Source organism: Microchirus variegatus (assembly GCF_963457635.1).
Source record: "Microchirus variegatus genome assembly, chromosome: 8".
Taxonomy (NCBI): domain Eukaryota; kingdom Metazoa; phylum Chordata; class Actinopteri; order Pleuronectiformes; family Soleidae; genus Microchirus; species Microchirus variegatus.
The window spans coordinates 15,389,312-15,409,457 of record NC_139809.1 but is presented as its reverse complement, the minus strand read 5'-3'; the positions used below and the strand labels follow the sequence as shown (position 1 = coordinate 15,409,457).

The window sequence follows — 20,146 nt, the reverse complement described above, 5'->3', positions numbered from 1 at the left end:
CTCATTGAACTTTTTTTTTGACAGCCATAAAATCAAAATAAATCAACTTCCATTTCGACCCATATCGATATCAGTTTGTACCCATGCAGTTACCACATGGCTATAAGCAACCGTTTATGTTAAGTGAAGCGTTTGTCATTACGTCAATCTAGGGATCAAGTATTTTATTGGCTAATCCCTAATGTTTGAATTTAGATTGTCTTAAACTACTTTCTGCAACATCATGACAATGAAGTGCTTTTAATCTTTTATTGAACATTGTGTATGTTTTTAACCAAATTTTCACCAAAGTACGCACACGTGTATGTGTCTGTCCACAACTGTTAGGCAACTGTTGGGAGTAAATTTACTGCGATCTTAGCGTATATTTTGTGTAAATGTGCAAATAAAAAAATGTGTTACAGTCTCTGTAACAGGATTTTTGACCCAGCTGACGCAGTTACTCCTGAGGATGATCTGATCATGACATCATCAGGTCTAATGACACCTTCTGACCCTCTTAGCAAAGCTAATCTCTCGCTCACTCTCACTCTTTGTCTCACACGCGCACACACTTGTCTCTATAATTGTGAGGACATACTTAGATAAAGCGTCCCCTTACCTTGAATCCAAGTCCTAACCTTCAAAAAGGCCATTTGGAGTCACAAGGATCAGCTAAAAACAATAGTTTTGAGTCCAATTTTGTCCTGACAACCTCCTAAAGACAAACACACACACACACACACACACATGCATTATGGTTTCCAGTTACAGTATTGATTTGACGTACCATTTGTGCTGGATGGATGTTATTTGAGACGGAGACAAACACGAGCCTTCGCTCAATAAAACGAATATTTTACCCTCTGCTGAAGTTTCTGCTGTACTTTATTGTCGTACACAATAATCGTCGCTACTTAATTTAAAATTCTGTTTTGTTTTTTTTTGTCTGGGTCTTTAATAAAAGCTTGTGAAACATCGGTGTGTCACCGGGCTGAAAAGGGTAACACATTAGCAGTAGCTGACCTCATCTCAAGCCCTTTTCCCTTTAGGCCAAAGGCTGAAATGATCAACGCGGTCGTCTTGTCTCATTGTGTCGTCTCTTCTCTTTGTCCTGCTAGGCGACTCTCCACACCTCCACACCTTGACACAACAATTTCCCACTTGCTCTTTCCTTTTATACCTTTTTTTTTAAACCCCTCCTGACGTCCTTCGCTATAATCCATCCTCCCGCCCCGACTCTGTTTCCAAGTTTGTCTCAATCATGGACTCCTGTGGAGAAACTATGGCAGCCCAGGAGGGACACCTCGCCCCCAGGTGCAGCCCCAGTCGCTCTGATCTCAGAGGACTGTACTATCTGGGTCGGACGTTGGGCAGGGGTCACTTTGCGGTGGTGAAACTGGCTCGTCACGTCAACACCGGCCAACTGGTGGCGATCAAGATGATTGACAAGACAAAACTTGATGTCATGGCAACGAGTCACCTCTTACAGGAAGTGAGGTACTGAAAAGAAATCGTAATAGTGAATTTAAACGTCTGAAATTCCTACTCCTGTGCATGATCTCACTGTAATGATCAATTTCAGGTGCATGAGGCTCGTGCAGCATCCCAACGTGGTCCGACTCTACGAGGTCATCGACACGCCCACCACCCTGCACCTGGTCATGGAGCTCGCCGAGGGCGGCGACCTGTACGACTACATCCTCCGCCACGAGGGAGGCGTGGCCGAGGGAACCGCCAAGCGCCATTTCGCGCAAATTGTGCGCGCCGTGGCGTACTGCCACCAGCTGCACGTGGTGCACCGGGACTTGAAACCCGAGAACGTGGTGTTCTTTCCGCAGCAGGGCGCCGTCAAGTTGACGGACTTTGGTTTCAGCAACTTATTCCAACCTGGGACACTGTTGGCCACCAGCTGTGGGTCGCTAGCGTACTCTGCCCCAGAGATTCTGCTGGGAGAAGAATACGATCCGCCAGCTGTCGGTGAGAAACGATTGATTCTTTATCCCTAACTTTGTGTCGCGCTAATCTCATTTGAGACTGGGTAATGCTCTGATACAGATGAGATGTCAACAAACAAAGTCTAACGGCTATTGCCTAGCCTGGCTAATGCCGGACCACATCTCACCTAGGCTAACGGCTGAATCCAAAGACGGCTGCTCTTTGGAGTCCCCAATGTTGGAAGTGTACATCCAATCCCAAGGGAAATAACCCATTTGTGATTGGTTAATGGGCCACACATTGGTGGTGTAGTGGTTAGCACTATTGCCTTTGCAGCAAGCGGTCCCCGGATGTGTGATCCAGTTGGACAAGGACCTTTTCAGCATGTTCTACCTGTGCATGGGTTTTCTCTGGGTATCTTCCCACTGTCCAAAACCATGCAGATTTGGGGATTAGGCAAATTGGACACTCTTAAATTGTCATTTGTCCCTATGTGGCCCTGTGATGGACTGGCCGACCTGTCCAGGGTGTGCCCTGCGACCCTCATGTGGAGGATAAAGTGGTAGAAGATGAGTGAGTGATGGGTTGGTTGGCTTCCTCGTCGGCCAAAGCTGCGTTGTCTGCAGAAATTGAATCGTTTTTTGTAGCCTTACAATAGACCTTTTATGTCTTCTTTAGGCAAAGGCCTTGTTTTATGGAGGCGACCGGCTCTGCCCACATAAACCCAACGCATAAACAAAAGGAGGAGAAAGAGGAAGTGGCAGAGAGCGATAGAATAGATGAGTGGAGAGAGTTGTAAGAGTTTTAAATTCCTCCTCTTGTATACAAAGGCCACCGTTCTTCTCTTTAAGTGCTTGCGACCATCTGCATCTCTGCTAGACTCCATTTATAGCCTTGTGGAAATCTGGTCCATCATGGGAGACTTAGACCAATCCTCGGGCAGTTTATACAGCGTGAACAAGAGCTGTTATATATTAAACCGTTCTACTAAATATAGTATATGTGCGTGTCAGTATGGGTGAAGCGCTTTTGGAGATTGCCACGTTGCCTCAGGAACTTCAGACAGAAAGACAATCCCAAAACGTCTAATTTTTCCCTAAGCTGAGCTATATTTCTTGCGATTAATTGAACACTGTTATAGTTCTGCAGCATGTTGACAGATTTATTACAGTACAAAAAGGAATTTAAAAAAAAATTATCACTCAGTGGCTAATCTGTTCACAACGGTGCGAGGAAACGCAGGAGTGAGTCTCTCTGTGAGCGGAATGTTTGCTTTGGTATGTTTGGTTAGGCTCTACGAGCGCACAGGAAGACAATGTACATAAATAGCTGCACACAATTGTCTGTGTGTGTGTGTGTGTGTGTGTTCTTGTATGAGTATCAGTGTGAGGACCAAAAAAAACTATGTAGGTAGTGAGGACATTTTTGCAGGTCTTCATGTTCTGTTACTGCTTTCAATGGCTTTTTGTTACAGGGTTAAGACTTAGGGTTTAGGTTTAGGGTTAGAATTGGGTTTAGGTTAGGGTTGGTGTTTAGTTGTGATGCTTAAGGTTGGGTTAGGGTTTAGTGAGGACATTTGGGCAGGTCTTCACATTCTGTTACCTTTTAAAGGGCTTTTTGTTACAGGGTTAAGACTTAGGGTTTAAGTTTAGGGTTAGAATTGGGTTTCGGTTAGGGTTGGTATTGAGTTGTGATGCTTAAGGTTGGGTTAGGGTTGACCTCAATTTAGAGTGGTGGATAAAGTCTTAGAAGTTGGATGGATGGGATGGGATGGTTGAGGTAAGGGTTATGGGCTCAGGAGTGCAATTATATGTCTATGAGTGTCCTTTGGTTCCATATGTGGAGCGTCTGTGTGGAAATATTTGACCCCTTGACCCAATGTATCCACTCATCTCAATGTGTGTATGCTGAGTATGCATTTGCTGTATCACTGTGTGTGCATTCATGTAGGATTAGTGTGTATCTGGGTCAGTCCAAGGAAGGCAGACAACTGGGCAAATTCTGCAGTGGAACCAAACACTGCAGCTCAGCACCACTGCATAGTGTCAGTGTGTGTGTTCATGAGAGCAGGACGGAGAGAGAACACCATCATTTACCCACAGTAAAAGGTGGTGAGTGTTGTTTTGTTTGGATTGGAAAAATCTGCGGTACAAGCTGAGACAGGCTTGGTTTTGATTGACGGAATTCCGCGTCATAGAAACAGAGAGGTTTGCGCTCACGTCTCTGGCATGTCCACCTCAGGGAGGTTGGTGGTTGGTCTTATCTTATAAACGGGTCTGGGCTGGGTTTTGTATTTATTTTTTGGCAAATATTAAATATTTATTTACTCTGTTTTAGTGTTTGTTCCTGTCCAAAGACAAACCCTAACCCTAACCCAAAGAGTCGTAGATGGGACAAAGCCAGTGAAAGTGTAGATTATAAGAGATCGCCTGATAAAGTCAACGCAGGCTAAAGTTTTCTCAAGAACAAGAGAAACTAAGGTTTGTGTCGCTCGCTCGTCAGCATCGAATTCCATAAAGAAAATTAGCGTTTTTAGCTCATGCGGACGCAGCAAAAGCTGGTCCACTGCTGCCTTGTTTGGTAAGTTAGTAAGTATAGACCTGGATAAGGGATCTGAAACACTGAAGTCACAAAATAACTAATTTGACTGTACCATGGCGTTAAAATCGTTGGTTTTCTCTCTGCGTGTGGTTTTACGGAGACTAAAACTTGAGTTTGTTGTTGGACAAAGTTGTCACGTTGGCATAGATTTTACTTCCCTGTTGAAAATAAACAAAAAAATCCTTGTGTTTTCTTAAATGGCCTCAGTGACACAATTCCTCCAGAACTTCGTCACGACTCCAGAGTTGCATTAGTTCCTTCTTCTTCAAACGTTAGTTCCTGTTTCTAAAAGTGTCCCCATGAAGGGCGACCATTTAAACCCTTGTTATGGGTGTTATATCTTTTTTATTTCCTGCTGCTTCTTCTTCTTCTCTACCGTGTCATGGTTTATGTCATGGTTAGATCATCACTAAAATAGAAATGTACATATCCAGTCAGAAGTGTCCCTAAGTGATCTCAGCTTAACATGGTGACTCATAAAGCCCGTCTACACACACACACACACACACACACACACACTGCTGCTGCTCTCTTTGCTAATTCTGTCGTGGATTATCAGAATGTAGTTGAGTACTTTTAGAAGTCCGGAAAAACCTGGTCATAATGAGGCAAAAGCCTTCATTTCTTAAGACCCTAACCCTGGTTAAGCTGTCAATGAGAGACAGTGATCGTCATGGAGACCAAAACCTGGTCGTAATGAGGCTAAATGAAGCAGTTTTTTTGTTCCCTGTCATGTCTGACTGCAACTAATGATTATTTTTCATTAATGGAGTACTTGTTGGGTCCATAAAATGTCAATTGGCGTTTCCCAAACCAGAAAATGATAACGTACTCAGACGTCAGATGGGACGAAAACAGAAAATATTCAAATTTAACCCGAGAACACTATCGCTCAAATTCAAAACACCATCACTAACACCGGGTGATTTTTACCCAAGATTATAACTACACCCAATAAAAAGTACTTGTCATCAAAATATATAAAAACGTGACAATACATGACAAATTTGAGGAGTGTTCTTTTATTTTAAACTGTGTCATGTCTAACAAAAGAAAAGAAAAGCATCATGAGGGGACCATATAAAAATGCTCCAAAATTACTGGAAAATTTGGAATTTGGGAACAAAACATTTCCAAAAAAATTATAATAATGAAGATGAAAACTTGTGTTTTCATGAAAATCACATAAATGTATTTGTTCGGGTGAAAACCACCTGGCAATGGTGTTCTAGGGTTAAGAAGCTGAAAAATCGGAAAACCTTTTTTTTTTGTTTTAAGAACCTCAAATCGAATAAATCAATGACTTAAAATTGTTGACAAGCAATTTAGTAATCGGTGAATAATAAGAGTACAATAAGAGTATTGTTTAATCCCTACTGTCATATCATGTTTTTGAAATGTCTAACCGTTAGGACGAGAAGTGTTTAGAACAAGGATTGTTTTTGTGTGTTTAGATTAATGTTAGTATAAGGTTAAGGTTAAGGTTTTTTAAAATACATGGAAGTCAGTGCGGTGTCCTCAGAAGAGTAGCTCATTGTTTAACCCCCTGTAGTCCTGTGATGTAAAGAAGAGACAAGAACGTCCTCAGGGCTTTTTTCCCCCCTCCATAAAATTACATAATATGTGTCCAGGACTGTATGTTCACACGCTGTTCACTAAGTTCACTGTCACGGCTGTTTTCTACCACCTGACTTTTACTTTTAACACTACATTTAAATGTCTCTCTTTTTTAATAATAAACACACAGCGTTTAGTTAGCGTTCCATAAAACATACTATAGTAAGTGAGCGTGTGTTTCACAGATACTGTAAAGTCTCTCTGGCGTCAGCAACACGCCTTTATTTACACTCTGGAGGTGTAAATAGTGTCGAATGTGATCGTGACCTTTGGCTTCGCCCCCCAAAAAAGTAATTACCGTTGATAAAAGTGATATTTTGTTGTTTTTGTCTAATTGACTTAAAGAAATATAGAGTAAAAGCTTTTTTCTTGACTGTTTACTTCAACGTAAACGTCTAAAAATCTAAAAAACAATAGTGAATAGTTTCTTCCTCTTTGGCTACGGCCGCCGGTTGTTTTGGTGTGCAGCACTTTTAAAAAATAATAAATAAAAAATTCTATTTTAAATCAAGAAATGGCTGCAAAACCAGAGAGGGAGAGCGATTTTTTCCCAGACAAAACCCCTTTGTCAGTGTTTTCATAACCACCCTGAAGGCCACAGGACTGTTTATATCAACAAAGTTTTTTTTTTCCAAAGAGTCTGAGAAGCCCACATTCTGCACACCACTGTGAGGCATGTCGGAAATTAGAATAGCACAAAAGAACGAATCTGCTGTCCTAGCAACCAAAGCGTGCAAAAATAAACACAGCAGAAGTAGCAGCCAGTTTTTTTTTGTTTTTTTTTAAATGAACCTCTTTGTTTTCCGGAAGACGACAAAGAGGACGTGAACGTGTCCACTTTACACGACTCTTAACCTGGACTTCAAACGGGGTCATAATCAAGTTAAGTTAGCTGTTAGCTCATGTCAAAGTAGTGCTGACATCATGTTTACGTGCCGTGACAGCGGAGTCCAGGCACCGTTTACCAGTTAGCTCCTTTAGCGCCGGTAAGCGTGCCTACAGTCGAACTACAGCGGTCTGTTTATGAAACGAAAAGAGCAGCGCTACAAATAACCAGTGTGTACTGCATATGTGTGCCGGTTTTTAAAGTTTAGCGTTACTTTAGAGACTCATTTTAACAATCGGAAGTCACGTAAACATGACGTCACACGCGTCTTTTTCCAGCCATGGAAACGCGTCATGTGCCAAAGTGTCCCGTACTTTTTTGCATGATGTATGCATTTTTGAAAACACTTTATCAACTTTATCAACACTGTAGGCGGCGGTAGTGAGGCTTAAGCGCTAACAGTAGAACAAGGAAGTGCGCTGCTCTTCCAATTGCAATGATCGTGTACTTGTGTACTTGGCGAGCATGCACTCCAGTCGTACTTCCCAAGTATCCAAGTACATCCTCGCGTACTTGGGTACTGAGAAACGGCCGAGGCCTGACATGCTAACAACTAGGCCCGCCTCGCTAAAGTTGTTTGCGATCTGTGACATAATAGGACAATTAGAAAACACCTAATATCGGCAACTAGTGTAGCAGAGGTGGACACACTTGTGTTACATGGCGCCATTATCCGTGTACGGAAATTTCCATCAGTGTTTTTGGGGGCGGGGCTTTGACAAGAGGCGGGGCACCAGAAGCAGGCATCATGGAAAATGTAGGTTTCCAAATATGTAAGAGAATAAGATGACAATCCGTTTAAAAAAAGAAGAGGAAGAAGCTTCATCAGGTTCGTCAGCTTCAGAGATCATTTCATCAAAGAACTTTCACCAGGACAAATTTGGCTTCTAAACCGTGTCTATTGAACACATCCTGTCTTAAAGAGGCAGCTGTGGCTCTGTTTCCGCGTGTTTATGTGAACTTGAAGGACCTTTTCGGAACGGTGCTGCATTGCTGACCCTTTGTGACGCACGCTCGCGCTTGAAATATAAGTACTTAAAAGGAGGCAGGGCCGAGGAACAAGGTCAGCGCTGTTCTGCAGAGCCACATCATTTATGCTGCTCATCTTGGCAGGAACTTTTTATCTCAACACTCTGGAACCGGATCTTTTGCTTTATACACATCGTGTATCATTCTCTTTGGCAGAGACGTTCACTAACATGATGCTGAAAGTGCTGATATGGATATTATTAATCAATATCATACGAAAAAGCAGAACTATGCAGGATTTTTTACCCTCATTTGTAAGCTAAATGTCTTAATTGGTGCTTGGGGGCTGTTTCCGCTGCCCCCTACTGTCTGTTAGCGGAAAATCTTGCAAAGTCTCTGGTTTTTTGTTTGCGATTCTGGCCTGAGGTGGTCCATTGAGCTGTCACTCAAAACGCAGTATCCAATCAGCAGGCAGCTTCCTTAGGCCCCGCCCACAGACAGAATCGTGACCAAAAAAACAGTCGGTGCAAGAGAAATTCCGATCATTGCAAACAAAAGTGTATTTTAAGTACAAATACAATCGTTTTGAAGGATTAAATCGATGTTTTGTTTGCAGTTTTTTTGTATTTTGTGGTTAAGTTTTGTTCGCTCAATTCCTAAAGTGTGGCTAGCTTCGTGAAAAAGTAAATCGCAAATCGTATTCCGTAATAATCACCACGAAAGTCAGTTCTTCTTTATTAACGTTTTTTAACTGTAACCGGAGACAAGTTTGTCTCAATGTCCTTCATCGTTATTCAGCGAAAACCATAGTCACGCAAATTGTGTTGCGTCGGAAATGCCACAATCACAGTTTCTCGTTATTATCACTTATTTGTACTCTATTTGTTTAAATGTTGACACCACATTTGTATAAAGCATTATACTATTATTAGCGCATTAATTGACATAACCTAAGAATAAATGCGACATAATTCAGTTTTTTTGTTTTGTGTGTGTGTGTGTGTGTGTGTGTGTGTGTGTGTGTGTGTGTGTGTGTGTGTGGGTGTGGGTGAACATGTGAGTGTGTGTCCTTGTGCTGGTGGGAATGTGTGATATTCCCCAGTGAACAGAGAGGGAAAAAAAAAAAGCTCACTCCCAGTGGTGAGCGGTGGCTTCTCCTCTTTTGTTGCATAACCCATCTCGAGATTGAGCCAGAGTGTGTGTGTGTGTGTGTGTGTGTGTGTGTGTGTGTGTGTGTGTGTGTGTGTGTGTGTGTGTGTGTGTGTGTGTGTGTGTGTGTGTGTGTGTGTGTGTGTGTGTGTGTGTGTGTGTGCATGCGCGTGTTTCCTTTGTAAGGCAAGAACTGAGGGCTGTTGTTTGCACCATCATGAGCATAATGTGGGACAGCAGCTGAATGGTTTTCACACACGTGAGAATCTCTCCATAGATGGTGGGCTGCAACCTGCTCGGGACATTGTGATCTAATTGTTATTTATTTATCTATCGAGACAGATATATAGATATATATTATTTAAATGATATAGCACCTTTAAAAACAAACAAAAGTAACAAGTATCCAGTATAGAGTTTCTTATGTCCCTTTTTTCAGCACAACCTATAGGCAATCTGATGATTTATTTTGTTTTATTTGAATTGGATTGAATTTGTGAAATTTGGAAATATGGTCAAAGTTTTCTTCTAAAACCTGAGGAGGGGGAGGGGGGGTGCGGGTTTAGCACAATTACCGCAACTCCTGTCTTTTCTTTTTTAAATATTATTTTTAAAGCCTGAAGATGCGACCTATAAACACGCAATGTCCATATAAGGAGTTGTGTTGTTTATTCCTGCGGCAATTTACCAAAGGTGCACCTGTGAGCACTCAGGGTTAAAGTTGCCTCTTTAAATCATGAAACAAATGTTTGTTTTTAAAGATATAATGATGTATGATTGGATCTATTTACAGTGTTACATCAGGGCTGACACACACACACACACACACACAGTGTTTTCATTGCAGGAAAGAGAGAAAGACAGAAAGAGACATAGAAAACGGCAGAGAAAGATCATTCTGAGAATAGAACAAACACCACAACAACAGGCCCTCTGTTTGTTGTCAGTCCGTGTGTGTGTGTGTGTGTGTGTGTGTGTGTGTGTGTGTGTGTGTGTGTGTGTGTGTGTGTGTGTGTGTGTGTGTGTGTGTGTGTGTGTGTGTGTGTGTGTGTGATGTTCTTAGTTCAGACTGTGCTGAACTCACATGGACTCTACTGTCTCTCTGCATCTGCATGAGAACAAGAGCGAGGGAGGGAGAGGCAAGAAGGGGAAGGAAAGGGAGGAGAGAGAGAGAGAGAAAAGAACACACACTGTCAGCACTGTCGCTCAGCACCAGGATGCGTGTGTGTGTGTGTGTGTGTATGATCATGCAGTCCACCAGCGTCACTCACACACATCCAGACGTCCAGCTGTGACTGTGATGCACTTCCCTCTCTTTTGTTTTCCTTCACTGTAACGTGTGCTTGAGACAATAATAATAATTTAAAAAGCTTAAATTTGTATTATGTTTGTTCATTCAAGGTTTTTGAAAAGTGCTTGAATTTTAGAGGAAGTGCTTGAAAAGTACAAATAGCTACATTTGCTAGCTATATATATATATATATATATATATATACACACCGAAATGCTTTGCTTCAGAGATGTGGGAATAGAATGGAATTGAAAAGTGTCGTTTAGTTTGTTTCATAGCGTATTTTCATAGTACGTTTCGTAGTATGTGTACGTGTACGTAGTACAGTTTCTCTTTATTATCACTTATTTGTACTCGTTATAGACCCATTTAATTTTTTTAATGTTTACACCCCATTAAAGCAGTTTAAATTTAACCTATTTAACCATTATTAGCGCGTGAATTAGAGTAAACCTAAACAAAAATGCGACATAATGCTGGATTTTAGATGAAATATTGTCCTGAGCTCAACAGACTGAAGAAAACATCTTTGTTTCCTCACAGATCTGCACAAATATCACACAAATATCAACACCGTAGGCGGCGGTAGTGAGGCTTAAGCGCTAACAGTAGAACAAGGAAATGTAATGCTCTTCCAATTGCGATGATCGTGTACTTGTGTACTTGGCGAGCATGCACTCCAGTAGTACTTCCCAAGTACCCAAGTACATCCTCGCATACTTGGGTACTGAGAAACGGACAAGGCCTGACATGCTAACAACTAGCCCCGCCTCGATAAAGTTGTTTGCGATCTGTGACGTAATAGGACAATTAGAAAACACCTAATATCGCCACCTAGTGTAGCGGAGATTTAATCAAAGGAAAATCTGAATTATTATGCAGATATAACCATTCCTTCTCACATCGCACCTTCAGTCATCTTCATTTAATTAAATTAAACCCAAATGAACCCAAATTTCTCCACAGCAACAAACAGAACACTGAGGAGCACAGAGGCTAAACACACTGTGGGGGTGGGCGGGGCCAATCAAACACAGGTGAGACTAACGAGACACAGGTGAAACACATTAGGGGCGGAGCTTGACGATCAACAGAAGAGAAGACACAGGAACAGGAAGCAAAAGTGGATGAGACAAACTTCTGAAAAACCAGGAGAACTAAAAAAAGTAAACAAAAGAGATCCAACACAAAAAAGGCATTGTGACAGTAAAATGAACAAAAGTAAATAAAGACAACAACATCACACACACATACTAGTGCACAACTGTGTCAAATGCAGACGGTGAGGTTTTTTTTAAGTGAGATTAACGAAGGCCAGGATAATCTGAGAACAGAGGGACTCTTTGCTATTTTAAGGCCTGAGAAGATGAGAGGTTATTACATGCTAATGTCTCTGTGTGTGTGTGTGTGTTCCAGATATCTGGTCTCTGGGGGTGATCCTCTACATGCTGGTGTGTGGAGTTCCTCCCTTTCAGGAAACCAACGACAGCGAGACCCTGGTCATGATCCTGGACTGTCGTTACACTGTCCCTGAACACGTCTCCAGCGGCTGCAGAGAGTGAGTGTTGATGAATTATTACACACGGCAAAAAAAAAACAGAAAAGACGACAGGGTCACGTCCTCTCTGAGGGACAAACAATATGCTAAAGTTTCTTTTTTTTTATGTTTTATCATAAATTAATTGGACATTTGAGGGCGTGTTCTTGCTGTTGGCGCTGCATGAAGAAGCCGTTGACCTTCATTTAATGAATGTTGTGTGTTAATCATTTCAATAATATATTAATATGTTGATTAAGTGGATGATGGTAATAATAATAATAATAATGATAATAACTAGGACAAGTTAGTTCAAATACCATTCGTGTAAAATTGCCCGAAAATGGCCGTTCAGCCCAAGATGGCGGCCTTCCTGTTGGACTTACGGCAAAGGCGTCATTTACTTTTTGGGCCGTCCTGACATGGAGACCAAAACCTGGTCCTCAAGAGGCAGAACTTGGATCGTGGTTAAGTTTAAGTTAGTTTTAGACATTAACTGGTTATGTTTAAGGTGAGGGACAACACTTGGTGTCCAAATGGATGGACATCACTGCCATGTCCTAAGAAAATAAGCCATCGGGAGCGAGGGACATTTGGGGAAAGTGAGGACATTTTGGCTGGTCCTCACATCTTTGGGGGTTAAGATCTGGTTTTGGGCTTAGGGTTAGAATTGGGTTTAGGTTAGGGTTAGCATTGACTTGCTGCCACGTGATTGGACGATTAGATATTGGCGTTGGACAGCTGTATCTATTAAAACAGCCAGTGATACTTCTGCTTTTACACTGTGATAAGTATCATCGTAAATCAGTCACCGGTGAACAACAAATATCATTATATCGTCTGCATACGGTGAAATACTGCTCTGTTTCCCCCCCTTCAGCCTGATCTCTAGCATGCTCCAGAAGTATCCGTGTCGCCGCGCCTCACTGGAGGACATCGAGGCTCACGACTGGCTCCAGGGTTTGGACGACGCGCTGCTCAGCCCAGAGGCTCCGCCCCACTGGCTCTCCGGGGCGTTGTCGCTCAGCGCTCCCCTCTCAGGAGCGCCAGAAAGCGGGGACCTGCTCGCCGCAAAGCCCCGACCTCAGAAGTCTTTCCCCGGGCCCTGGCAGCCGAGTCTCAGCCTCACCCTCCGTCCACTCCCTGTGGAGGAGCCCCCGGTGCCCAAGAACGTGCCTGCTCTTCAGCAGATCTGTGAGGAGGAGGACGAGGAGGAGGAGGAGGGTAGTTTGGACAAAGGAGAAAGTCTGGCATCTCCGTTTGCAGCAGAACCAGAGAAGGAAGCTGTGGAGATGCTTGATGGAGCAGAAGATCAAGGCTGCGTAGAACAAAGAGAGAAGAAGTGTGGAAGCTCAGTGGAGATGATAGAGGAGGAGGAGGAGGAGGCAGAGACAGAGATGGAATTAGAGATTAAAGACAGTATAATTGCGTACCAGCCGACAAGTCACGGAGACAAATCGGTCACTCAGACCCCTGAAGTCCCATCATGGTCTCTGCCCGGCTTGGTCCCGTGTTGTCAGGGGCAACCGGACATCCAGACACCTGCAGAGGAAGGAAAGGACGAGGAGGTGGAGCCCAACAACAACACCAACAAACCTCCTTCCTCCGTCCCCGCGTTCTTTGCCAGACTCAGCCTGAACGGCAAAGACGCCGCAAAGTCAGGAAGCGAGGCAGCGCAGGAAGACGCGCCAAGGGAAGCGGCGAAGGACGACCTCTTAACGGACAGATCGCCGCCCCACAATGCACTCGGGACGCGCGACGAGACAACGCCCAGGGCGGAGCCGGGGAAGCGGCACAGCCTCAAGCTCCGCGAGAGACTCTTTCAGTTCCCGCTGTGCGAGAAAGCGCTGGCCCTGAACATACCGACGCACAACAAGCCCAAGATCCTGCCGCTGGCTCAGTACAACTGCTGCCGCGTGCTGTGAGCACGAGAACTTTGCCGGGGCCATGGATGCTGTTTAGCATTCAACGAGCGGCTAAGCGACAAAGTGGCAAAGAGCCAAGCTTCCTGCTGAGTCTTTCTGCTGCAGAGACCTTGAGACGTCAAAGCCTCAAAATCACCAAGTGTACAGGACGGGACAGTGTGTACAGCTGTTACGCTCATGTAATCAAGAGATGGTGAAGGTTGTTTTTTTCCAGTTACATCTCCTTTGACTGGGAACCAGACTAGAACATGGACATCTGTTGATTTTAGCCATTTAACAAAAGGCTCACCAAATAAAATAGGAATTTATAGCACCCTATAGTTTTACATGGGTAGGTGGAAATGTTGGAATGTTGTGTCCAATTCGCAAATCTCAACTACCAAATGTGGGAGGGATCAATCGATTAACACAGACCCTAATCCTAAAATTTTTTTGGGGGTGAAGTCAGTTTTTAAAAGCAGTTTGAAACCATGGTGTGCAAAACCACACCATTTGGCAACGGATTCATCGAGTTGTTGTGGATAAATATCCTTCTTTTCGTTCGGAATCACATTTATCGTACACCCGAAGTTAGCCACAGAAACTTCTTCAAGTGCCTAAATGCTTGAAAATCGACTTGTAAACAGGATATAACAGAATATTTACGCGCATATTTACTGCTGGTCTATTCGCACAGGGTTAGGGTTAACTGGGGTTCATTTTTCCAGAACTTGTTTTTACCCTTTTAAAGTCACTGTGGTAATAATGACTTTACTCCACCTCTTCGGTTAAAACTAATCCCAAACAAATCCGACTCAGGTTTAAGATGATATCCTGAGAGGATGTTTGCCACGTTTCCTTGCCTTTTCCCCAACTGGAAACTGAAGTTAGCATCTCTTTATAAAACCAGTTGTCCCCTGTGCCAACATCAGCAATTATACATCTTGGCACGCAGGAGTTGTGCAGCCATTTTTTTTTTGGAATGACCTAAGTGACATAAATGTGTCAAAGCATCACGAGACCAGTAGCTGTTGTGTCCCCCGTTAGCTAAAAACGTAGATTTTCTCAATGGACTTTGGTGCAAGAAGTGAGACTTTTGCTAAATGGCAAAAAAAAAAAGGTTTTTAGTGGCAGCCATGTTTTTAGACTTGGTTATTAGTCTTATACAAACAACTGTACTACAAAAAAAACCTGAACTATCACTTTAAGCTTGAGCCTGCAGCACAGTATTCGAACTACATAGAGCTTCATCCATTGGCTGTGGTTCACAGAAGCAACCAGAGCATTCCAAGAAGAAGTTTTAACTGAATAAGCTATGGTCTGTGTTGTTCGTTCAAAAGGTGCCTACAACGGCAAAATGGATTTCCCGACTGTTTGGTAGCCACTGTGTCATTTCACCTCTGACTGTAAAAAAAAGACTAAACTAAACAAAAACACAGGTCGTGGCTCACGTGCTCGGTAGATCCAGAGCTTCTGTTTTTTTGTTTTTAAATGTATAAATAAATCAGAATAAAGTGAGAGAACCAGCGTCTGCTACAGAGCAGCTGCAGAGATGTCGACGAACATAAGCTTCACTTTGACTCAGACTGTTACTTATGTGATATGTGATTTGATTTGTTATACATGTACGATATGATATGAAACAGGTATGACATGATACATGTATAATATGTTATAATGCATGTATCATATCCTAGGATACCTGTATCCTAGGATATGATACATGTATGATATAAAATGTGTATGGTATGATTTAATACATGTATATGTTATGATACCTGTATCATATGATATGATACCAGTATAATATATGATACAATTATGACATGATACATGTGTCATATCATATGATACATGTATCATATATGATATAGGTATGTAATGATGCATGTTTCATATAATGATACAGGTATTATATAATAAGTGTATGATATGATGTAGGTATTTGATGATATGATACATACATGACATCATACCTGTATCATACAGGTATGATGTGATACATTCATGATATGATACATGTATGATATGATACAGGTATGACATGGTACATGTATTTGTTATTATATGATACATGTATCATATGATATGATACAGGTATGATATGATATGATACATTCATGATATGATACATGTATCACATATGATACAGGTATGAAATGATGCATGTATCAATTAATGATACAGGTATATGATAAATGTATGATATGATGATATGATACATGTATGACATGATATGATACAGGTATGATATGACGTGCATGTGTGATACGATTCATGTTATACGCGACACGTATAATGTAAGACGACAATGCATTACGGGCTGTTCTGTATCGGTTATGTGACATCATACATGTATGATATGATACATGTGTATAATATGATATAATAATGTATGATAGGACATGATATAATGTATAAATTACATGAGCTGAAACATGTATGTTATGATATGATGATATATATATATACACATTGTAAGATTAATGTACGTATGTATGATATGACGCTGAAGCCTGGGACGATGATAATCTTTAACTCTTATTGATATATAAATACATATACATATACGGGCTTGTTGTAACATAGTGTATGATACTGTTTCTATCGGGCCTTTGATCATTGACAAGGATGCAGGTCTTCCACCGTTATTTTGAAATATTCCACACATGTTGAACAGTGTTTGAGCAGATATGGCGTTCCTTTTTAATTGTTTTATATATATATATATACATATATATATATACATATATATGTGTATATATATATATATATAAAATGAGAGATTTGTGACTCTTTGTGTGCATGTTGTTACTGTTATTTATCACATTATACCTCCCTGTGTCTTGGGTCTGTCGCTGTACCTCGAGGTTTCCTTGCTGAACGATGAGTTGCACACACAGAACGACGAAGACGACGACGACGACGACTGAGCAAGTTCACGTTTGTTAGGTCTTTTATGGACCAAATAAATAAAGAAACACTGTCTCACTCTCTGTTTTTGAACCTCAGACGTGAAGTGTTCGCAGAGTCACTGAAGGTCAAAGCTGTATCATGGTTCAAGTGAACAGAGCTTAATCCAAGTCAGTCGCTGCACTGCAGATTCACGGCATCAACAAATTGGATTGGAAAGATTTTTTTTTTTTTTTTTAAACCTGCGGATGCCACGTGAAATCGGATTATTCGCTTGACATTTCATCAGCTGTGTGGACGGAGAGAGAGAGAAAAAAGGAGTGCGAGTCTGTGCAGAAAAGGGATGAAATGTCATTATTCCTGTGTGTGTGTGTGTGTGTGTGTCTGCTGACCTGCATTATATCAAAGACCACGTCTCTTATGGAGCCATGAACTTATTTTTCTGTATTTATTTATTAAAAATGATTCAATAAATTGAAAAAAATAAAAAAAGGGCCAGAGATTCAAGTGTGTTTATTTAAAAGCCAATCATCAGTCATGTTTTAGGTCCAAAGAAGTGGAGAAACATTGATAGTCGATCAGTTTATCAGGTTTATCTGACTGTACTTTGACTGAAGCAATGTTAAAGTACGTTAAAAGTCGTTTTACGGAGCATAAAATGCATATTTGTGCATAGTTTTTCGGCCTCTTTGTGATAATCCTCTTAACTGGTGATTCCCAAAAACTAGGTCAGGATCAGTAGATGGGTCACGGATTTTGGGTCCTTTTTTTTAGTTCAGATTTATGTGTGATTTGTTTTTGAATAACATTCATAAAATGAAGTTTTAATTATTCTTTCAGTACCTTTTTTGGAAGTTTCTGAAACTTCTGAATGTTTAAGGACACTAAAAAGAGGTAAAACCTACAGAGGGCGCTCTTTAGAACAAAGTTCAGGAAACACAGACACAACACTGAACATAGGACATCATTTAAGTGAGGACAATGTGTCCAAGAGCAAAAAAAATGTACTAAAGTCCTTACACAGAGAGTTCAACTGTTAAATGACATATTATATACTTTAAATAGTTACAAAGGAAGGTGTCTTACGCCATCAAACATTCCTGCTCACAAACAAAATGTAAAGAAATGTTGGACTCACATCAGGAGGTGAAAGAGTGGAGCAGAGTGTTCTGAGCTGAGACCACAGACAAACAAAAACTTTTTTTTTTTTACATTTTGAGCCACAACTGCCAACGTGACAAATAAATAAAGAGAGGCTGATTATTCAACTCAGGTCAGCTGACGTTATCATCCACTCAGCTGTCCCTGCTGCTGCTGATTACGAGGCTTCCTCTTCTTTACTCCATCTTGTTATAAGTGAGTGCGTTTACATGCACACTAAAAACCTGGAATAAACCATTTAAGGTGTATATAAAAAATCAGATTATTGACACAAACCAGGTTTTTCAAAAGCTGATAACGGCAATAAACCGATGATGATATCAGTTAACCAGATAACTACTAAAACCTGATAATAATCTGGGTTTTTTAGTGTGCATGTAAACGCACTCAGTATTAAAACTGGTCTAATTTAACTAATTTACAACCTATTCATTCATTGATTTGCTTTAAGATTAGTCCAGTTTGATAATTCATACAGAAGCTCACATTTGAATCCCAGTGAATCTGCATTTAGGGCCATTGTTATTGTCTTAAATTGACAATAAAGTTTTTTTCTTTGAATCTGAATTATTGTTATGAATACTTTTACTCCACTACATGTCCTCTAACTCTCTTTGTTACTCGTTGCTACCAAATAAAATCAGAAGAAGAAGAAACACCACGACTCAATCCTCTTCTAAAATACACAACAGTACATTTTCTATCAGAAAATTACTTCTGATACTCAAGTACAGTAAATGTCATATACTTTAAGTTCTTTAACTGATGTAATATTTAGTGCTGGGCATCAACGGCGTTAACAGCGTCAACGTAACCCCTGACGACTGACCGGAAAAAGACGAGCGTGACGTCATGTTTACGTAACTCCCGAGGGGAGCTAACGGGCGCTAAAGGAGCTAACGGGGCTAACGGGGCTAACTGGTGGAGAAGAGGTGTCTGTGCCGCGGCACGTAAACATGACATAAATACACGTGTACTTTAACTTCAAGGTACTTTATACATAGAATAATAACAGAAGTGAAGTGAAGATTTTGTACATATTTATTTCATTTTACTGACACACAAAAGCAACACTGCCACCTGTATTTCAGATCACACACACACACGAACGCACACGCACATGCACACACACACGCACAGACACACAGTAGTGAAAATGTACAACAGCAGCCAGCAGGGGGCGCCTCAACACTGCTGCAGCCACCAGGGCCTGTGTTGAGAGCTGCATACTGACTTTAAAGTACAAGCGTATAGTGCCTCCTGGTGGATGTAAAGAAACACTACCTCCTTAAAAAACAAAAAACAATAACTTACAGCAGGATATATATACATATACTTATATTTAATAAACAACACATGGTGGACATTCCCCACTGCGGCGTCAGCTGTACGTTCATTATATGAAGCAACACTCGCTCACGTATAAGATTAACTGAGTTTCTCAAGCAATCACTTCTTAAAAGGCACACAAGAGAGCCAAAAGGTGAATATAAAAATAAAGACATAAAAAACAATATATTCCTAATAACAAAGCAGATAAAGTTTCTTTGGTTGATCCACATGTGGCGGCTTTTTGAGTTTCAGATTCACAAGTCATTCTAATAAGGGGTAAAAGACCGTATCATCAGTGGAAGTAGAATTATTATATTATTATAATAATACTTTTTTGTTTGTATTTGATCCAACAAATTAATTTAAAAATGTCATCTGCTCATCTGCACCTCAAGGACAATATAACCAAGATTATTTTTGGCATTTCATTTCAATCTAAAATCCCAGATACTCTCTATAGACTGACTAATATAGTGTAGTGTTGGCTGTGGCCCCCTGGTGGGCCATGACGGTACTGAAGGTAAGGCATAAAAGGTCATTAAATATATATAAAAAAATATGATTTAAATTTCCAATGAAGTCTTAAAATTGCTGTAAATTATTATTTTAAGAAACACTTATATATAGCATGTTTACATGTACACACACATATATATAGAACGTTTCTGTGTACAAATCTTTTTTATTAACTGATTGTCAGTGGAGGAAGGAATCATCTTGCAAGTGATGATCCTGTCTGGCTGTGGTTTACCACTAGGTGGTAGCAAAGAGCGAGGACTTTGTCAAGTCATTTGTGTTTTTAACCCTATAATTAAATACTATTTCCCTTCAGTTACTCACTGAATCTTTATATATGTGTATATATATAC

At 41.0% G+C, this 20,146-nt stretch overlaps 1 protein-coding gene across 1 annotated transcript; it reads left to right on the top strand.

Moving 5' to 3' along the window:
• Positions 1–1,243: 1,243 nt before the first annotated feature.
• Positions 1,244–13,892, top strand: snrkb (SNF related kinase b; the record flags this gene model as incomplete). The annotated part of the gene is made up of 4 exons (XM_083893794.1): positions 1,244–1,479; positions 1,565–1,959; positions 11,847–11,988; positions 12,848–13,892. 4 exons carry the CDS (start codon positions 1,244–1,246, stop codon positions 13,890–13,892), a joined length of 1,818 nt encoding a protein of 605 aa, XP_083749920.1.
• Positions 13,893–20,146: the final 6,254 nt, after the last annotated feature.